At 39.8% G+C, this 21,586-nt stretch overlaps 1 protein-coding gene across 1 annotated transcript in view; it reads left to right on the top strand.

Annotated features, from left to right (window-relative positions):
* The window catches only part of SLCO3A1 (solute carrier organic anion transporter family member 3A1), a 1,904,841-nt gene that overhangs the window by 1,482,188 nt on the left and 401,067 nt on the right, over positions 1 to 21,586 (top strand). Inside the window, exon 3 of the mRNA XM_044078369.1 lies at positions 4,372 to 4,470. Within this exon, the coding sequence (XP_043934304.1) occupies positions 4,372 to 4,470 (99 nt within the window). The remainder of the gene's footprint in view (positions 1 to 4,371; positions 4,471 to 21,586) is intronic.

Here is a 21,586-nt window from a genome sequence, read left to right on the forward strand (position 1 = left end):
ATTCCAGGGCGCTGGATAGACGGGGTAAGAAAGTTTACACTTCTGCAACCTTGGCCATTAGGGCTTTAAACTGCCAGATTCATATGTTAAAGGATCAACAGCATGTTATTGGATTGCTTAAAAGAAAATTATGTTACTTCCTGACTGTGCTGAAAATAAAGAATTACAGGATTTAATGCATTCTGTTGAACAGGTTGGAAAACATACTTTGCAATGTGGATTTGATTCATTAGAGGCCTCTTGCAGGGCTGCTGTTACTGGGTCTGTGCTCAGAAGGCATGCTTGGCTTAAGGAGCAAGGATTGCCTGATCATGTTAAAGCTAAATTGTTGGATGCTCCCTTAAATCAGGACCCCCTGCTTGGCAACAAGGCTGAGGAAGTTCTTAAAAAGATGGAATATAAAGCTAAATCTATGCAAACTGTTAAATATTTCTTACAAGTTCAGCCTCCTAGATTTAGTAAGCACTGGCCCTCTAAAAATGGGTCCTTTCCAGCCCCTTCCAGGTCTTCTCAAGCCAAACTCAGACACAGCAGAAACCCCAGGTTTCATTCCCAAGGGACACACAAGACTAGGCAGTGGGGGGGTTCCGCACCCAAACCTGGGATTAGTAAGACTCCCCCTATGGAAAACTGTCTCAATGACTTGCTTTTAAGACTTCCCATCCGAATGCTCCTTTAGGCGGAAAGATTGGTCTGCAGGCCAAAAACTAGGAACTCATTACCCAGGACAAATGAGTTTTAAATGTAGTGTCCCAAGGATACAGATTTAATTTCCACACATTATCAGCAACAAGCGGGTGGCCAGATCTACCCCCAAATCAGTGGGCAGAGGCCCAAAATCAAGTACTCTCTCTTATTCATTTGGTTCCACAAGAGGAAAAGGGACAAGGTTTCTATTCTACACTTTTTCTGGTACCCAGAAAAGTCAGTACATGGCATCCTATCCTGGACCTTTCTATTCTAAACACCTTTCTGGTGATTCCAAAATTCAAAATGCTGACTCTTCACCAGCTGCATCCTATGCTAGGCAAGGATGCATGGTTGGCAACACTAGACTTAAAAGAAGCATATCTGCACATCCCTGTCAGGGAGTCTTGCAGAAGATACCTATGCTTCAAAGCAGGCTACATGTACTATCAGTTCTCTGCACTGGCCTGTGGCTTATCTACTGCACTCAGGGTATTCACAAAGTGCCTAGCTCAAGTCATTGCATTTTGCAGGCAAAGAAATATTCAAATATTCCCATACCTGGATGATAGTCTAATTCAGGCAGAAAGCAAGGACATTCTTTTGAATCATCTGGCCTTTTTTCAAAGGGTACTGACTTGTCTGGAGTTCACCATAAACGAAAAGAAATCCCACCTGGTACCCTGTCAACAAATTATATTCCTGGGAGCAAGCTTGAATACAACTTCCCTGATGGCTTTCCTCACGCCAGAGAAACGGATTCATTTGACAACTTACTTCAAACAAGTGACCACAAAAACCCAGCTATCTGCAAGGCAAATACTGCAAGCCTTGGGGTTCATGGCCTACTGCATTCTTCTAATTCCATATGCAAGGCTGCATATGAGGAAACTACAATGGTATCTCAAAAGCCTATGGTGCCAACATTCACAGGATCTAGAAGCAAGGATTCCTATCATACCTTGCCTACACCTAAAGTTCCTTTGGTGGGCAGACGCCTGCCACCAAAACAGGGGACTACCATTCACATTAACCCCTGCCACCCAAATCTTAACAACAGATGCATCAGACTATGCATGGGGTGCTCAGCTGGCAGGGAAGTACATTCAGGGCAAATGGAACCCAAGTGAAATGCACCTGCACATAAATCAAAAGGAAATGTTAGCTGTACAGAATGCTGTGACAGCCTTCAAGGACTACATTATTCCAGGACAACTAATGGTAAAGACGGACAACACCACTGTCATGTGGTACATAAACAAGCAGGGGGGTACACATTCTTACCCCCTCTGCAGACTAGTCATGGCATTATGGAACACAACCTTGGGATACCAAGTGAATCTACAAGTTCAGTTCCTGCCAGGAAAACTAAATGCACTGACAGACGGACTAAGCAGAAACCTCATGGACCCAAACGAGTGGAAACTGAAACCAAGGATTTTCAACATGTTGACAAGCAAATGGGGAGCCCAGATATAGACCTGTTTGCCACCCCCAGAACCATCAACTGGACAAATTTTGCACAAGGATTCCCCACAAGCTAGCTTGGAAAGTGGATGCTCTATCCTTCAGCTGGAAAAACCTATCAGTTTATGCCTTTCCTTCTCTGCCTCAGCTCTCCAAGGTACTACTAAAGATCACACAGGACAAGCCAAGGACGATTTTAATTGCACCAAACTGGCCTCGCCAACACTGGTACCCACTCTTGCGCAGCGTGTCATGCGTGGCTCCATGGCACCTGCCTCAGACTCCTTCCCTGTTGTCTCAGCAGGAGAACCAGATTCTGCACCCTCAGCTGTAAACCCTGAACCTAGCAGCCTGGCTAATTACCTAATCTTGCCTTTACCATCCCCCAGTAAATCAGTAATGGATATCATTGTAGATGCAAGGAGGCCTAGTACTAGAAAATCTAATGCTGCAAAATGGAAAAGATTCTGTGCCTGTAACCAGTCTCAAGGAATGAACGCAGCAGTGCCCAATTTACCTCAGATTCTACAATACTTGACTGAGATGCTTCATAAGGGCCAGTCTTTTTCCTCCATCAAAATTCATGCCTCAGCCATTTCAGCTCATTATAGCACAGAGCCTCCACTCTTCTCTCACCCACTGCTCAAGCAGTTCCTCAGAGGGGCCAAAAATTTAAGGCCACCCAGGACAGCTCCAACTCCAGCCTGGGATCTTAACTTTGTCTTCGAGAAACTCACTCTTCCTCCTTTCGAGCCAGCTGCTACTGCAGATTTAAAATTTCTTTCCTGGAAAACAGCTTTCCATTTAGCAATCACTTCTGCAAGAAGGGTGTCTGAATTACAGGCCCTTATGGCAGTGGAACCTTTCATCATCTTTCATGCAGACAGGTTGTCCCTCAGAACCAATCCATCCTTCATGCCTAAGGTGGTATCCAGTGTGGCTCTTAATCAGTCCATTCATTTTCCTACCTTCTTTCCTAACCCACAGAACAAAGGGAAATGAATACTGCACTCTTTAGATGTGCACAGACAGCTTAGATTCTACTTGGACAGGACTAAACCTCAAAGGAAATCTGAAAAACAGCTGGTGGCATTTGCTGCAGGGACAGAGGGGAAAGCTATTTCAAAACAAACCATTTCAAAATGGATAGGCCACTGCATTCATTTCTGCTATAAACACCATGGAAAACCTATCCCACAGGGCATCTGACCCCATTCAACCAGGGCTGCATCTACCTCTACAGCCTTTCTCAAGGTCGTCCCTACTAGGGACATCCTAGAAGCTGCTACCTGGAGTTCTGTACATACTTTCAACAAGCATTATCATTTGCCAATTTTCTCTAAATCCAGAGCTGATTTTGCCACTGCAGTCATGCAGGGCCTTATAGCTGGTCCTAATTCTATTTAAATTTCTCCTCCCAACCTTAGCTTTGGGAATCTACCCAAATGTAATGACTGCAACAGTGAAACATGAAGAACATAGTACAGTTGTGTACACTTACCATAAATGTAGATGTTCGAGTGTATTCACTGTTGTAGTCCTGGTTAACCTCCCTCCAGCCCCCTTCTTCATTTGGCTATACCTCTACTCTCACTTACTATGCTCTAAAAGCTTTTTGGTATATTTGCTTTTTTGTTGGAGGTATATCCTTCTATTTATAGATTTGATTGCTTCCCATTAAGAGGGCAACTGACATCTGGGGCAAGAACAATTGATGTAATGGTGTTGGCTGCATGTTTTATACCCCTGACGACCTGACATCATGGAAGAAGGGACAACAACTGATGCAGGATCCAAGACTTTGTTAATCAGGCCGCCTGAGGGCTACTGCAAGCAGATTACCCCAAATGTAATGACTGCAATGGTGAATACACTCGAATATCTACATTTATGTTAAGTGTACACAACTGTACTTTTTGCTGCCATCACATCTCCTTGGAATTATTATATGCTTTATTTTGAACTTGTAATGACTGCAGCGACTATAGAGTTTTACTTGAATAACCACTTAAGAAAATGAAAAAAATAATAATATCACCATATTCCTTCAGAGTAATATGCATTAGCTCCGGGCTTGTCAGTTTATTTATAAGACTGTGCTTTGTAATACCTGCAACACTATGTTTAAAATTTAATGTGTCATGTAACAACAGATTGTTTATTGCTGGAGGTCTGCTTCTGGTGTACCACATTTAATGATCCCCATTTGTTTTTCAGGAATTCTCTTTACAATGTTGGTTTTTGGACCAGCTTGTGGATTTATCCTAGGCTCACTGTGTACCAAATTCTACGTGGATGCTGTATTTATTGACACAAGTAAGAGCTTTCATATTCTTTTCTTGAAATGTTATAAGGTCTTTGCAGAAGATTCAGAGAGAAAGTGCTTTCTTGTTTATGGGTATCTCTCCACATGACTTCAAAATCTAGTTGCAAAAACAAAAAATGGGTTTAGCCACACGTTTTTTTGAGCAGTAAAACACAAATTTAATAAGTGTAAGCTCTTTTGTCAAGATTATACTTTAGACTTCCTCAGAAACAGGAACTAATGTAAATTGGCGCATTTAAATACACTCCAAAAAGTTACGTTTACAAATATCCACTCTAAAAACACTTAATCTCCTACATTTTCATTCATAAATAAAAAAAAAAAACATTTGCGTGTGTTATATAGTAACCAAACTGACAGCATTTTAAATGTACTCGTAAAAAAGTATAAACGCAAAAATTAAAAACATAATAAAGAAATGAAAAAATCATTTCTTCACACTACATAAGAAGGAAGTTTTAAAATACTACTGATTGAAACACTGTTATTCAAACCCAGAAAGTTGTATGTATTCAGTCTAATTTGCCATCTCAGTTCCTTATTTTCAAGCAAACCCTTCCATGGCACTCTAGGGTTTTCTCTAACCATGTCAATACGCATAAAACCAAAATGTCAACAACGGGTTGATAATCTTTTTTTACGTACTAACATTGATGCTGAATCTTCGCAGTTACCCTCCTTTCCACTGGGACAAGGACAAGGCAAGAGGATTTAAATTTTAACCTTACCTCGAGAGTAGAGGTGGTTCCATTGGATCCAACTTGGAAAATTTCAATATTACTTCTTGGCTGAATCAGTCGATTCATATCAGTCAAGTTAATTATCATGAATATGGCACCCTGCAACAAAGAATTGATATTTACGAGAATAAGCTATTAAAAATTAGAAAACTGCAGGTTGAAAACAGTTATTTTTTGGAGAGTATCAAAGTTAAAAGAATACCAAATGATTTTAGAAACTGGAAATTTCCCAATGGTGTTGGTACTGACCAACAACTGTGTCATGAGCTAATTGAATTGTATGACCGACAAAGGTGCGAGTTATTAGAACTTCTTATCAAACACAATCAGAGGGTGATTGATTCTTTAATTCGCAAACTTTTAAAACTTCATTCTTATGTAGTGTGATGAAATGATTTTTTTTTCTTTTCTTTAGCATATTCATTTTAGTTTATACTATTTTAAGAGTATATTTAAAATGATGTCAATTTGGTTACTATATAACACGCAGATTTTTTTTTTTTTATGGATGAAAAAGTAGGAGATGAAGGGGGGAATTTACATTTAAGCGTACATGGGCTTATTTTTCATGTAGGCATAGTGACACACTGCTTACATGAAAGTAAGCAGGTGTGCGATACAGGAAACAGATCTGAGGGGTGTGCACTAGCAAGCCAACATGGAAGTGTCCATGGCATGTAAATCACCTTATAAGTAGGTGAATTGCATGCAAATGAGGGTGGCATAGTGATCCAGCAAGCAGATAATCAGTCCTGCAAATCCCATGTTGGTTTCTGAAATGTACACAGACAAATTCCATATACAGGACATTAAACAGAGAACAGGGGCTGTAAAAGTGCAGTAAGAAGGACAGAAATAGCATAGCAGACACAGATAGGTGCAAAACTATCCACTGTGTGTCCAAACCCTAATGAAAAAAAAAAATTTTAATAATTAGATCATGTTTGCGTGGTGCACTGCAGTCTGCAAACATGCTGTTAAGAAAAAAAAATTAAAAAGTGTAAAAACGTAAATTAGTACTATGTTACAGTAATGCATTATAGGACCCTATGTGGAGTATGTACAATGGTAGAGTGCTGTGGTTGCTAAGGAGGCAGGGCCTGGAACCGTGTAGTTGCCAGGCTGTGTGCACGGATCTGTGTGCAAATGAGCCGGGTTTACTGAATAGCACAAATGGGTATTCATGTCTGCAGATCCCATCTGTGTAAGCAGAAAACCATGTTGGTGTACACAGAAGAGGTAGGCAACATCAAAAGGAGGTGTGTATGCATCCTTTTAAGCTTATTGGAGCACAACGGTGCTTGTTTGCACAGCACACCACTGTGCTTTGCAAGAAGATGTGTACAGTGGCTGCTAAGCTTCATTTATATTTGGGGCACGTGTTTGAGCATGTCTGAGTGTGTTTGCACAGCACACTGCTGTGCTGAGCATGACCTTCTTTGGGACATGTACAATGACTGCTGAGCATTGTGCACAGCATGCTGCTGTGCTGAGCGTGACCTTCCTTGGGGCATGTACAATGACTGCTGAGCATTGTGCACAGCACGCTACAGTGCTGAGCATGACCTTCCTTGGGGCATGTACAATGACTGCTGAATATTGTGCACAGCACGCTGCAGTGATGAGCGTGACCTTCCTTGGGGCATGTACAATGACTGCTGAGCATTGTGCACAGCACGCTGCAGTGATGAGCGTGACCTTCTTTGGGGCATGTACAATGACTGCTGAGCATTGTGCACAGCATGCTGCAGTGCTGAGCATGACCTTCCTTGGGGCATGTACTATGACTGCTGAGCATTGTGCACAGCACACTGCAGTGCTGAGCGTGACCTTCCTTGGGGCATGTACAATGACTGCTGAGCATTGTGCACAGCACGTTGCAGTGCTGAGTGTGACCTTCCTTGGGGCATGTACAATGACTGCTGAGCATTGTGCACAGCACGCTGCAGTGCTGAGCGTGACCTTCCTTGGGGCATGTATAATGACTGCTGAGCATTGTACACAGCACGCTGCAGTGCTGAGCGTGACCTTCCTTGGGGCATGTACAATGACTGCTGAGTATTGTGCACAGCACGTTGCAGTGCTGAGTGCGACCTTCCTTGGGGCATGTACAATGACTGCTGAGCATTGTGCACAGCACGCTGCAGTGATGAGCGTGACCTTCTTTGGGGCATGTACAATGACTGCTGAGCATTGTGCACAGCATGCTGCAGTGCTGAGCATGACCTTCCTTGGGGCATGTACTATGACTGCTGAGCATTGTACACAGCACACTGCAGTGCTGAGCGTGACCTTCCTTGGGGCATGTATAATGACTGCTGAGCATTGTGCACAGCACGTTGCAGTGCTGAGTGTGACCTTCCTTGGGGCATGTACAATGACTGCTGAGCATTGTGCACAGCACACTGCAGTGCTGAGCGTGACCTTCCTTGGGGCATGTATAATGACTGCTGAGCATTGTACACAGCACGCTGCAGTGCTGAGCGTGACCTTCCTTGGGGCATGTACAATGACTGCTGAGTATTGTGCACAGCACGTTGCAGTGCTGAGTGCGACCTTCCTTGGGGCATGTACAATGACTGCTGAGCATTGTGCACAGCACACTGCAGTGCTGAGCGTGACCTTCCTTGGGGCATGTACAATGACTGCTGAGCATTGTGCACAGCACACTGCAGTGCTGAGCGTGACCTTCCTTGGGGCATATACAATGACTGCTGAACATTGTGCACAGCACTCTACAGTGCTGAGCGTGACCTTCCTTGGGGCATGTACAATGACTGCTGGGCATTGTTTACCTTCTCCGTGCATGTTTGCACGATGAGCTGCAGTGCTGAGCATGACCTTCCTTGGGGACATGTACAATGACTGCTGAGCATTGTTTACCTTCTCGGTGCATGTTTGCATGATGAGCTGCTGTGCTGAGTGTGACCTTCCTTGGGGCATGTACAATGACCGCTGAGCATTGTTTACCTTCTCCCTGCATGTTTGCACGATGAGCTGCAGTGCTGAGCGAGGAAGGCTGTTAAAAAAAAATTGGCTGAGAAAGGCAATGAGATCTTAATTACTGATGACCCCTGTTTCCTTGAACTAGGGCCAGTAACTTTCCTTAATAATGTACTTGGCAGGTGGACTGCATCATAGGTAGCCAATCACAAAGGCAGCAGCTACAGCAGAGCATTATAAAGTCTTCAGAAATCCTGCAATCTGATTTTACCCTCATACTCTGCACCACTGGGGTACAGACGTGGGACTTTTAACTGAAGAAATGCTAGGGGCTGCTGCAGGTGTGCTACATATATATGTGCTAGATGCTAAGGTCAGTGCTGCTGCTGCTGACCTTAGGCCTTGACTGAGAAGGAGAAGAGTGATCAGGCCCAGGGTAACCTTCCAGGGGATACATGAGATGGAGATTGTAGAGCACTACAGGGTGGACAGGGACATACTACAAGAACTCAGTGAGCTCTACCGACCTCAACTCAGACCCAGTGCCAACAGAGGGGAACCTATCCCCAGTGAAAACTAATGTATGTGTAGCTCTTAGGATACTAGCTACGGGTACATTCCAAAGATAAACTGGGGAAATGAAGGGGGTCTCACAGGCATCGGCATCCATGGTACTCCACCAGTTCCTGGATGCCATGCTACCACATGCCAATGAGTACAATTATTTTCCCCTCACCCTTGAGGCGAGGGCTAGTAGTATGCAACACTTCTACTGTGTAGCACTCTACCCTGAGGTACTGGGTGCCACAGATTGCACTTGTGTATGCATCAAGGTACCACCTGGAGAGGAGGGTAGAATCTACGTGAACCACAAGGGGTACCACTCCATCAACTGCCAGGTTGTGTGCTATACCCAGGGCATTATCATGAATGTGTGTGCTGGCAGCCCTGGTAGTTATCACAACTCCCATATTTGGCATGCATCACAGCTGTAAAAGAAACACGTTCCACCATGCAGATAAAGCCGGAATTACAAACAATGTTCAAAATAAAATAAAAAATTTCTGGATGACCTATTCCTAATATGGAAAGGGTCACTGATTAATTTTCATGCTTTTATTGATTACTTGCACTCCACAACTAGTTTTTTATGTTTTAAGTATACTATTCATTTTACATATATAGAGTTTTTAGACATTGTGGATGGCACAATAGGAACAACACTCTTTAAAAAGAATGTGAAGAAAAACATTTACCTACACAAATAAAGCATGTGCTCTCCACATATTTTTAAGAATATTGTCAAAAAATCAGTTTAAACATTTAGTACAATTGAATACTGAAGAGGTAAATATGAACACATAAATGCAAGCAATGGCTAAAGACTTTACTGATAGAGGATATCAATGTGATACAGTTAACAAATTGCTAATTGAGATGCAAAGATAAGTAAACACAAACATACATCCAATCTCCTCTGATAGAAACAATATCAGAAGAAGTCAAATAGTAAAGGTACTTTTAGATGTATCTTACTATATGATGCAAACACCCTAAGGATACAAAATATAAAGAAACATTGGCATATGCTAAAACATATTCCAGCATTTAAAATATAACTACTGAACATTTAACTTTTGTGTATAAGCATTTATGTAATCTTAAGCACCAATTATGTTATAAAGAACAGGAAAATATATGAACAATGTTTTCACCAAAAAGTCTGGCACTCAGAAGTGTCATAATTGCTAGTTTTGTAAGTATATTTTATTGCTATATCTTTTTTACATCCTGTTTCATCTAAAAAAAATATTCTTAGAAGCTATGGTATTTGTAATACAATGAACATTATATACATGGCTAGATGTTTAAAATGTAGTGCATTATATATATTGGTAAAAGTAATCGGAGGTTGAATGATAGAATATGTGAGCACCTCTCAGAAATAAAAAGAAAGTTAGAAACAAATGCACTATGTAGACACATTAAAGAAACTGATGACACACGTATTTAGTTTTTTAATACTACAAAATATTAATAAGTATATAAGAGGGGGTGATATCCTTAACAATACTGAAGTACAAGAAAATAAATGGATGTTAAGGTTTAAAGCCCATCTGTTTCCAAGGTTAAATGACAACTTTACTCTAAAACCTATGTTAAAAGATATAAGAAATAAAATATAAAGTTTATAAGATAGATAAAAATATATTAGGAGCATTTTAAAGTTCTAATACATTTTCTTTTATATATTTTAAAAGAGTTATTTTCTTTAAATTGTTTTATTGAAGTCACGTGGTATTAACAGATTGTGTATTTAAGTAAGATTGTTTTTTATTTGAGCTATTTGCCTGAAGAAGCTTCACTGGGTGAAAGTATTTATACTAGCATTGTGAAATCAAATAAAGTTTAAGAGTTTAGAGCATTGGGGTGCCTGTTATTATTTTTATTTTATTATGCATCACATCTATGCCAGATGTTTGCTAGGGGGGGACATCCCACAAGGCCATTTACTGGGGGATGCAGGCTACGCATTTGAACCATAGATGATGACACCCATCAAAAATGCACACACACCCACTGAAGAACACCATAATGAGACACACCCACAAACTAGGAACATAATAAAGCAGGTATTCGGGCTGCTGAAGTCACTGTTCCATCGCCATGATATATCAGGTGGAGCCCTGCTGCAGTACTCTCCAGCAATATGTGCACACATGTTCACAGTATGTGTGATGCTACATAATATGATCCTGCAGAAACAGCTGCAGCAGGATCAGCAAAGGGAAAGGATACAGAGCCCCCTGCCCGCACCTAGGTTACCATAGCCACACCCACAGGGAGACTCCAAGGAGGAAAACCCTGAGGTTGTCCTTGTAGGCAGATGTAGGCATGCCCAGTATGCCCTAGCCTTGGCCAAGAGACAATGCATAGCACATGCACTGACAACCTAGGGCCCTAGACACTGACACTTTACTCCAACTTGCATACATATTAGTAAAAGTGAAGCCAGCCAGCCCACACAACCTGTACCTCACCATGTATTGGCTGTGGACTGCATGCATCAGCGTTAGCCTTGGACTACAGGTCTGTCAACTGCTGCAGTCACAAGGTATGTCACACAGCTACTCGCTACTAGTAAGGGGTACTAGAATATGGTAGCATATGTATGGACCTGCCGCATCGCTGCAAGGAAATATAGCGGGCTTCTGGGTTTCTTACAGAGATCTAACAAACACTTGGGACAACAGGTACTGTGTCCAGTAGTATGTGCCCCATAATATTCACTAGGCCACATGTCTGGTAACCCCACTACATTATTCAAGGGAGATGCCAAACAGTGGGGTCACAAAACACTCGCATGGCTGTGTATGCCAGCAGAGCATGGGCTGGTCGTCACCCACCCCCAACTCATCAGTGTACTCATATAACAGCTGTAGCAGTATATTTGCAATGCTATATCAGCAGACCACCCAATTCCAGGGCTGTGATATAGAGACAGAACCTGGCCACATGTTCTATGTCTTATGTAATGCAGGGGGTGATAATGTATATGTCTGTATGCTGTTGCTTGTGTGATGAATGGCACATCCCTGTATAGCAGCCTGTGTGGCTCAGTAGGCTAGGGACATTAGCATGGGTGATGGTGTTGATGGTTTGAATCTGGCAGTAGTCACATCTTTTGCAATTGAGATAGTATTTAGGTGGTATTCCCACAGACTGTCATAACCCCTCAATCTGTTACTGCAAGAAAGCTAGACAAAGCCAGAGTGAATGGGGGAACAAAGGGCCAAACCTACAGATAGATATTGTCATGCTCTGAGTAACCTAGAATGTGGCTAGTATAACAGCAGGTTGCAACAGATCAGATTAGCTGCAGGATGTAAAGGCCATCACTTAAATGTCTCAGTAGTTACATAGCATCATCAAACTTACTAGGATACTGGCCATGAGGCCCTTACAAGCCTACCCAAGAATTTAGTCCATGTTCCAACAAGTCAGCACCCTATGCCACTGTCCAGCAGGGACATAGGTGGAATCCCAGGGGTGTAGTTTCTGCTCCCCATCCAGTTATCCAGGTTGCACTTAAAAATGTTTAATGGGCTAGTAACCAAAAAACTTAATTACAACTTGAATGAAAAACAGCAAGATGTAGTCGTCGATGCCAATGAGGAGATGAAGCAACCCCGAAACTGTAAAAATATACTTATAATGTCCAACCAACGTAACGAAAAGCCACCACACGAACTTTGCAGCAAACACTTCTTTATTGAGGGATGGTAGTAAATAAGTTTACAACATCTATTGTCACAAAAGTATATTCATTTTTCATGACTATTTTGTTTAGTCTACTCAAAAAATCCCATGAATCTCTAGTTATGTAACTAAAACATTTCATACTTTCCTTAAAGAAATGATCCAAATAGTGACTTATATTGCATGTTACACTTCTATTTCCATCAACAATAGGTCGAAATTCCAAGTTGTTAAGTCCTTTATGTATTTTTGGTATTCCGAAGATACCACTAATTACTGGATGTTCATTTTGTAAAAATTCATGTTCTTTTTCTGTGATACCCCCTTGGTATAACATGTCATCCAACATTCCTTCTATTCTTCTGAAGGCTATATTTACTTGATTTTTACTTATTTCTGCATATGTGTGCTACTCAATAACATATTGGTCATATAGGAACTATAATCATTGTAGTCCAGTATGACTATACCATTACCTTTATTTGGCCTCATGATTCTTAGTTGTGGGTCATTTTTAATGTCTTTAAGTATTTTTCCTTCTATTTTAGTAATGTTGAAATTTTTGTTTTGCTTATATTTCTTATAAAATGTTCTTATATCATACTCACTTCTCCTTTCAAAGTTCACTATTTCGTCATTCATGGGTGGATTAAATAAACTGGGTTTTGTAAACATCTTGTCCTGCCCACTTTGGAATTCTGTTTTACTGTTGAAATATACTTTTAAGTTCAGTTTTCGTGAAAATAACTTTAAATCTAGTATAGATTCTACCATGTTGCCTTTTTTACATGGAACATAATTAAACCCCTTAGAGAATAAATCAGCATGTTCTACTGTAATATTTTTTGAGGAATAATTATACACTTTAAAATCTTGTTTTGTATTAGTTATAATATGTGGATTACTTAAAAAAAGTTGATCATTAACATCGGACACTGTATCTGTACTGAAATATACTTCTACACTTAGGTTTTGTGATTGCATACTGTTTTCATTGCAATCTATGTAATGATCTGGATTGCAATCTATATAAAAATTAACTGCATTGCTGTAATCATCTGCGTTTTCAATATTGGACTTATCTAAACTTGTAGCACCCCCATTCCTATATATACCATTACTAAACCCATCTTCATTGTATTGGTATATACTTAAATCCAACAATACATCATCGTTCATATTGTCATCACCATTTTGATCAACTACTGTTGTTGAATTGTTGTTATAATTCATATCACATATACCAATATTATCACCTATTACATTCACTACAGGTTTCAATACATAAGAAGAAGTCGTGGATAAGTTGCGAATGTTTTCATGTTCAAAACAAACAATGTTATAGTCTAGGCGGGGCTTACCCATTTTGATGTGAAAATGGTCCAATTCATACATATGTGAGGTCTCATTAAGTCCAGAATAACCGGACAACTCGATATTTGCCCCCGCCTGAACGACTACACTTGTCGTTACATTCTCCGTTTTTTGCCTGATGTAAGTCCCAAAAAAGTCTGTTTCGGTCTGGCACCTGTTTTGTTGAATTCTTGTTGAGTCATAGCTTTGTGTTGGTTCCTCAATCGATCAGAACGCCTAACGCCTTCTTCCCCACTTTCTTCACCTTCATTACAGGTATTGTCGTCATCTCCCTCGAACGGTGGATTGACGTCATCAAGAATTGCCGAACCATGCTTTGTTTGTTGGTTGCTATGGTGTTCACCTTTAGAATTACCCGATTTAGGATATGCTTGTTGTTGCGCATATCTTTGAATGTCCCGTTGAATTTTACTACTTTTCTTCTGGAAAATAGTATCACAACATGTTGTAACATCGGATATAATATGAGTATATTGATCGTAGGCATGCTCAAAGAGAAGATCTTTCGATATGTTCCGATTAAGCTCTTCTAACTGGATTAATAGTTCTTCAATTTTGATGGCATTGTATTTCACCATTATTTCCATCAATCGGATACCACAATTGTCAAATAAATTGTGTAAGTCTTTCAGCATATGCACATTATGTTCGCAGCCGTTTGGATACCTCCAAAGCCGTAAACCCTTGGGAATAATACCCAATTCTATGTTATGTGACAAATAACTGTTTTCTAATTGTGTGCGTTTAAGTTTGAACAGTTTTTTCTCAAAACTTCTCAGCATTTCTTTCATTGGTTGAGATTCAGGTATTGTTACTACTGTTGCAGTTTGTTTAGTGCAACCACTCTGGAAATTGTAATCATTCACTTTCCACCTAGTATCATCTGTAACACTTTTTTCTTTGCTACCATTATCAAAGTTACCTTGCATTGTTGTAATAGGTGGCGTTGGTTGTAAGCGGGAAACCCAAGCTTTCCCCTGTTTGCATTAAATCCACCACTTCTTTAGTAAGTAGTTTCTGTATAAGAACCGAATGTTCTTTTAACGTTTCGCTGATTTGCTGTAACATACTCCCGACATCTACCGAACCACTCTCAGTTGCCATATAAACTAGGAACCAAAAAACTTAATTACAACTTGAATGAAAAACAGCAAGATGTAGTCGTCGATGCCAATGAGGAGATGAAGCAACCCCGAAACTGTAAAAATATACTTATAATGTCCAACCAACGTAACGAAAAGCCACCACACGAACTTTGCAGCAAACACTTCTTTATTGAGGGATGGTAGTAAATAAGTTTACAACATCTATTGTCACAAAAGTATATTCATTTTTCATGACTATTTTGTTTAGTCTACTCAAAAAATCCCATGAATCTCTAGTTATGTAACTAAAACATTTCATACTTTCCTTAAAGAAATGATCCAAATAGTGACTTATATTGCATGTTACACTTCTATTTCCATCAACAATAGGTCGAAATTCCAAGTTGTTAAGTCCTTTATGTATTTTTGGTATTCCGAAGATACCACTAATTACTGGATGTTCATTTTGTAAAAAATCATGTTCTTTTCTGTGATACCCCTTGGTATAACATGTCATCCAACATTCCTTCTATTCTTCTGAAGGCTATATTTACTTGATTTTACTTATTTCTGCATATGTGTGCTACTCAATAACATATTGGTCATATAGGAACTATAATCATTGTAGTCCAGTATGACTATACCATTACCTTTATTTGGCCTCATGATTCTTAGTTGTGGGTCATTTTAATGTCTTTAAGTATTTTTCCTTCTATTTTAGTAATGTTGAAATTTTTGTTTTGCTTATATTTCTTATAAAATGTTCTTATATCATACTCACTTCTCCTTTCAAAGTTCACTATTTCGTCATTCATGGGTGGATTAAATAAACTGGGTTTTGTAAACATCTTGTCCTGCCCACTTTGGAATTCTGTTTTACTGTTGAAATATACTTTTAAGTTCAGTTTTCGTGAAAATAACTTTAAATCTAGTATAGATTCTACCATGTTGCCTTTTTTACATGGAACATAATTAAACCCCTTAGAGAATAAATCAGCATGTTCTACTGTAATATTTTTTGAGGAATAATTATACACTTTGAAATCTTGTTTTGTATTAGTTATAATATGTGGATTACTTAAAAAAGTTGATCATTAACATCGGACACTGTATCTGTACTGAAATATACTTCTACACTTAGGTTTTGTGATTGCATACTGTTTTCATTGCAATCTATGTAATGATCTGGATTGCAATCTATATAAAAATTAACTGCATTGCTGTAATCATCTGCTTTCAATATTGGACTTATCTAAACTTGTAGCACCCCCATTCCTATATATACCATTACTAAACCCATCTTCATTGTATTGGTATATACTTAAATCCAACAATACATCATCGCTCATATTGTCATCACCATTTTGATCAACTACTGTTGTTGAATTGTTGTTATAATTCATATCACATATACCAATATTATCACCTATTACATTCACTACAGGTTTCAATACATAAGAAGAAGTCGTGGATAAGTTGCGAATGTTTTCATGTTCAAAACAAACAATGTTATAGTCTAGGCGGGGCTTACCCATTTTGATGTGAAAATGGTCCAATTCATACATATGTGAGGTCTCATTAAGTCCAGAATAACCGGACAACTCGATATTTGCCCCGCTTCGAACGACTACACTTGTCGTTACATTCTCCGTTTTTTGCCTGATGTAAGTCCCAAAAAAGTCTGTTTCGGTCTGGCACCTGTTTTGTTGAATTCTTGTTGAGTCATAGCTTTGTGTTGGTTCCTCAATCGATCAGAACGCCTAACGCCTTCTTCCCCACTTTCTTCACCTTCATTACAGGTATTGTCGTCATCTCCCTCGAACGGTGGATTGACGTCATCAAGAATTGCCGAACCATGCTTTGTTTGTTGGTTGCTATGGTGTTCACCTTTAGAATTACCCGATTTAGGATATGCTTGTTGTTGCGCATATCTTTGAATGTCCCGTTGAATTTTACTACTTTTCTTCTGGAAAATAGTATCACAACATGTTGTAACATCGGATATAATATGAGTATATTGATCGTAGGCATGCTCAAAGAGAAGATCTTTCGATATGTTCCGATTAAGCTCTTCTAACTGGATTAATAGTTCTTCAATTTTGATGGCATTGTATTTCACCATTATTTCCATCAATCGGATACCACAATTGTCAAATAAATTGTGTAAGTCTTTCAGCATATGCACATTATGTTCAGCCGCTTGGATACCTCCAAAGCCGTAAACCCTTGGGAATAATACCCAATTCTATGTTATGTGACAAATAACTGTTTTCTAATTGTGTGCGTTTAAGTTTGAACAGTTTTTTCTCAAAACTTCTCAGCATTTCTTTCATTGGTTGAGATTCAGGTATTGTTACTACTGTTGCAGTTTGTTTAGTGCAACCACTCTGGAAATTGTAATCATTCACTTTCCACCTAGTATCATCTGTAACACTTTTTTCTTTGCTACCATTATCAAAGTTACCTTGCATTGTTGTAATAGGTGGCGTTGGTTGTGTAAGCGGGAAACCCAAGCTTTCCCCTGTTTGCATTAAATCCACCACTTCTTTAGTAAGTAGTTTCTGTATAAGAACCGAATGTTCTTTTAACGTTTCGCTGATTTGCTGTAACATACTCCCGACATCTACCGAACCACTCTCAGTTGCCATATAAACTAGGAACCAAAAAACTTAATTACAACTTGAATGAAAAACAGCAAGATGTAGTCGTCGATGCCAATGAGGAGATGAAGCAACCCCGAAACTGTAAAAATATACTTATAATGTCCAACCAACGTAACGAAAAGCCACCACACGAACTTTGCAGCAAACACTTCTTTATTGAGGGATGGTAGTTTTTTTAAGTAATCCACATATTATAACTAATACAAAACAAGATTTCAAAGTGTATAATTATTCCTCAAAAAATATTACAGTAGAACATGCTGATTTATTCTCTAAGGGGTTTAATTATGTTCCATGTAAAAAAGGCAACATGGTAGAATCTATACTAGATTTAAAGTTATTTTCACGAAAACTGAACTTAAAAGTATATTTCAACAGTAAAACAGAATTCCAAAGTGGGCAGGACAAGATGTTTACAAAACCCAGTTTATTTAATCCACCCATGAATGACGAAATAGTGAACTTTGAAAGGAGAAGTGAGTATGATATAAGAACATTTTATAAGAAATATAAGCAAAACAAACATTTCAACATTACTAAAATAGAAGGAAAAATACTTAAAGACATTAAAAGTGACCCACAACTAAGAATCATGAGGCCAGATAAAGGTAATGGTATAGTCATATTGGACTACAATGATTATAGTTCCTATATGACCAATATGTTATTGAGTAGCACATATGCAGAAATAAGTAAAAATCAAGTAAATATAGCCTTCAGAAGAATAGAAGGAATGTTGGATGACATGTTATACCAAGGGGGTATCACAGAAAAAGAACATGAATTTTTACAAAATGAACATCCAGTAATTAGTGGTATCTTCGGAATACCAAAAATACATAAAGGACTTAACAACTTGGAATTTCGACCTATTGTTGATGGAAATAGAAGTGTAACATGCAATATAAGTCACTATTTGGATCATTTCTTTAAGGAAAGTATGAAATGTTTTAGTTACATAACTAGAGATTCATGGGATTTTTTGAGTAGACTAAACAAAATAGTCATGAAAAATGAATATACTTTTGTGACAATAGATGTTGTAAACTTATTTACTACCATCCCTCAATAAAGAAGTGTTTGCTGCAAAGTTCGTGTGGTGGCTTTTCGTTACGTTGGTTGGACATTATAAGTATATTTTTACAGTTTTGGGGTTGCTTCATCTCCTCATTGGCATCGACGACTACATCTTGCTGTTTTTAATGGGCTAGTACTCTGGTGTATGTGGAGAGGGAGTCTATTCCACAAAAGGGGAGTCTCTGGGACACAAATCTGTCCTGCTGACAAGTCCTATTGATGTCACAGACTAGGTTGAGGTCATGCGTGTGGGTTACATGAGTGGAGCTTGACTTACGGATATGCAGCAGTCCCATCAGGGTGGGGTCTGAGATTGCTTTGTATGCCAGATAGAGGTCACCTCTGAGGAGTCTGTAGGGAACTGAGTAGAGGGACAGGCCCTTTTAGCCTATTTGTGTAAGGTAGAATTTTGAGGCCCTGGATTCTCCAAGTGAGGAGCCTCTGTGGTCTCCCCAGCTGCTGCATGTACTTTGTGACGTACATGCCGAAAGGGGCATTGTACTAAATAATGGGTCTTGTAAGGGAAGAATACAGTGATGTTATGACCATCTTGTTCCTGGATGAGATACCCATACTAATGAGGTGGGCCATGTCGAAAGCTTTCCATGCAATAGAGGCAATATGGTGGTCAAAAATCAGTTTGCTGTTAGCCTGGGTGCCCAAGTCTCTCATGACTGATTGCTTGCTTAGTATCTTATTATCACTGTGATAATTTGTGGGGACATCACTCTCCCCAAAAGAGATGATGATGCATTTTTGGCATTCATTTTGAGGCCATGTTTCTGGCATCAGTTATTTGTTTGGATGAGACCCTCTTGGAGGATGTCCACATCACTAGGGAAATTGATGGCAGCACCCAGCTTGCAGTCATCTGCAGACTTGGTTAGCCATACCACACTAGATTGAGCCTGCACCTCCGAGAAGTATATCCCAAACAGCAGAGATCCCAGGACCAATCCCTGCGGTACACCACTTGTTATAGGTCTACTAGTTGAGGTGGCATCTCCTATTTTGATTAGGTGGGTTCTGTCAGTGAACCAGTTTGCTACCCTTCTGGTAACATATGCATTGATGCCTAGTTGAGCGAGTTTATCTATTATACCTGAGTGGGGTGTAGTATTGAAGGCTTTAGCTAGGTCAAGGTAGGCATTGTGCACTCTGTTCCCCTTGTGTATGGCCTTGGTGATTGTCTCAAAGAAGTCGAGCAAATTTAACACACATGACTTCCCATTCACAAAACCAAACTGTGTGGGATCAAGTGTCTGGAGGTTGCCAATGTCTTTGCTATTGAGGTCCATGATAATCCACTCCATGGCCTTGCATGTCAGGCTAGTTAGGCTGATGGGTCTATTATTTCCTGGATCGGTGGGCGCTCCATCTTTGAGCAATGGGATGTCAGTAGCTGTCCTCCACTCTGCTGGGACAATGCTGGTACTCAGGCTTTGGTTGAATAGGGTGGCTAATGGTGATGCAAGTTCCTGCCTGAGTTCATGTAGGATGCAGCCTGGGATGTTATCAGGTCCCCATGGAGGCTGTATTTTTTGCCTTTGAGAGGGCAGTGATGACTGGCTCCCTGGAGATAAGGGGAGGGGGCAGGTACTGGGGATGTCCTGTTTTACTGATGGGGGGACAGAGGAGTGAAGTTTTCACTGAACTAGTCTGCCAGCACATTGGCTATATCTACAGGATTTCACTAGTGCTCTTATTTGCTTGTTCAGGCTAAGGAGAGATTGCTTCCAATAGACACCTGCTCCTTCATGGTCCTGGACAGCATTTTTTCCCTTTTATTATAGAGTTTATTTATTGTAGATGTCCACCAGACAGGTTTACTCTTCCTTGAGAAGGATGATTTTGTCCTGTCTGGTATTCCTAATTCCATGCAGCTATGTAAATGCTCATAAAGTACGTACAACAGTTTAGTGACTGCATTTTACAGTATAGTATCAGAAAACCACAAATATATGAGGAACAGAGCAGACATACAGGGCAAAATGCTGGAGATTCTACACAAACATGTACAGGGAAAGGTATGCAGACTATCACCCTGTGAGTGCTGTTACATTATGTACCCAAGTCACATCATACCTCTCAATCTCTTTCAGCAGGAAATCTGGCCAAAGCCATGAATAAAAGTTGGACAAAGGCCCACAAACAGGGGCAATTTTTAAATATTGATCTTACAGATGTAGAATGTCGATAGAATAACAGGTCTTGCATTAGCATGAATCTTCTGATGTGTATGGAGTCTGAAACTCAAATGTCTGTCATTATTTAGTGGCTTGAATATTCACTGATTTGCCACTAATGTGCCAGAAAAACCACAATTTTATGCAAAAGGACCAAATGTATGAGGGATAATTCTGGACAGTCTGTGAAACTCTGCACAGTTGTGAGATATGAGTCACATATTAAGGTCAGCAAATAGCCAGGGAATGCCTTGGACAATATCAGGGAAGTGCAGTTCTGTGGTAACAGGTGCAGCAGCCAGTGGCCTACAGTACACATAATCCCGGACTGGAGTACAGGTAACTGTGGCCTGGAGTCACCTTGTACTTACTGACAGTCACATTGGACATGCTTCTACACTTAGCTAACTTGAGCCCATGTCTGTTGCCTCTACCACCTAAAGACCTGCTATGTGGAAATATGTCTGTACATACATACAGCTACATATACATATCTGTATCGCCTTATCCCCCTCATGCTTGATTAGTGTAGCTATCTGTATATGTCGCATATATATATATATATATATATATATATATATATATATATATATATATAGCTATATAAAGTACAGTGATGCATAGACTCTCCACATATATCTACATAACACATTTACATAACGTACAAACACAACAACATTAAAGGAGCCATCCCTGTTATACACATTTATATAGATATGTGTGGGGTTGTACGAATGTTCCCACATACCCTGAAATGCTAGGATTATCTGCACTAACA

Source organism: Protopterus annectens, chromosome 7.part0 (assembly GCF_019279795.1).
Source record: "Protopterus annectens isolate FY-2018-M chromosome 7.part0, PAN1.0, whole genome shotgun sequence".
Taxonomy (NCBI): Eukaryota; Metazoa; Chordata; order Ceratodontiformes; family Protopteridae; genus Protopterus; species Protopterus annectens.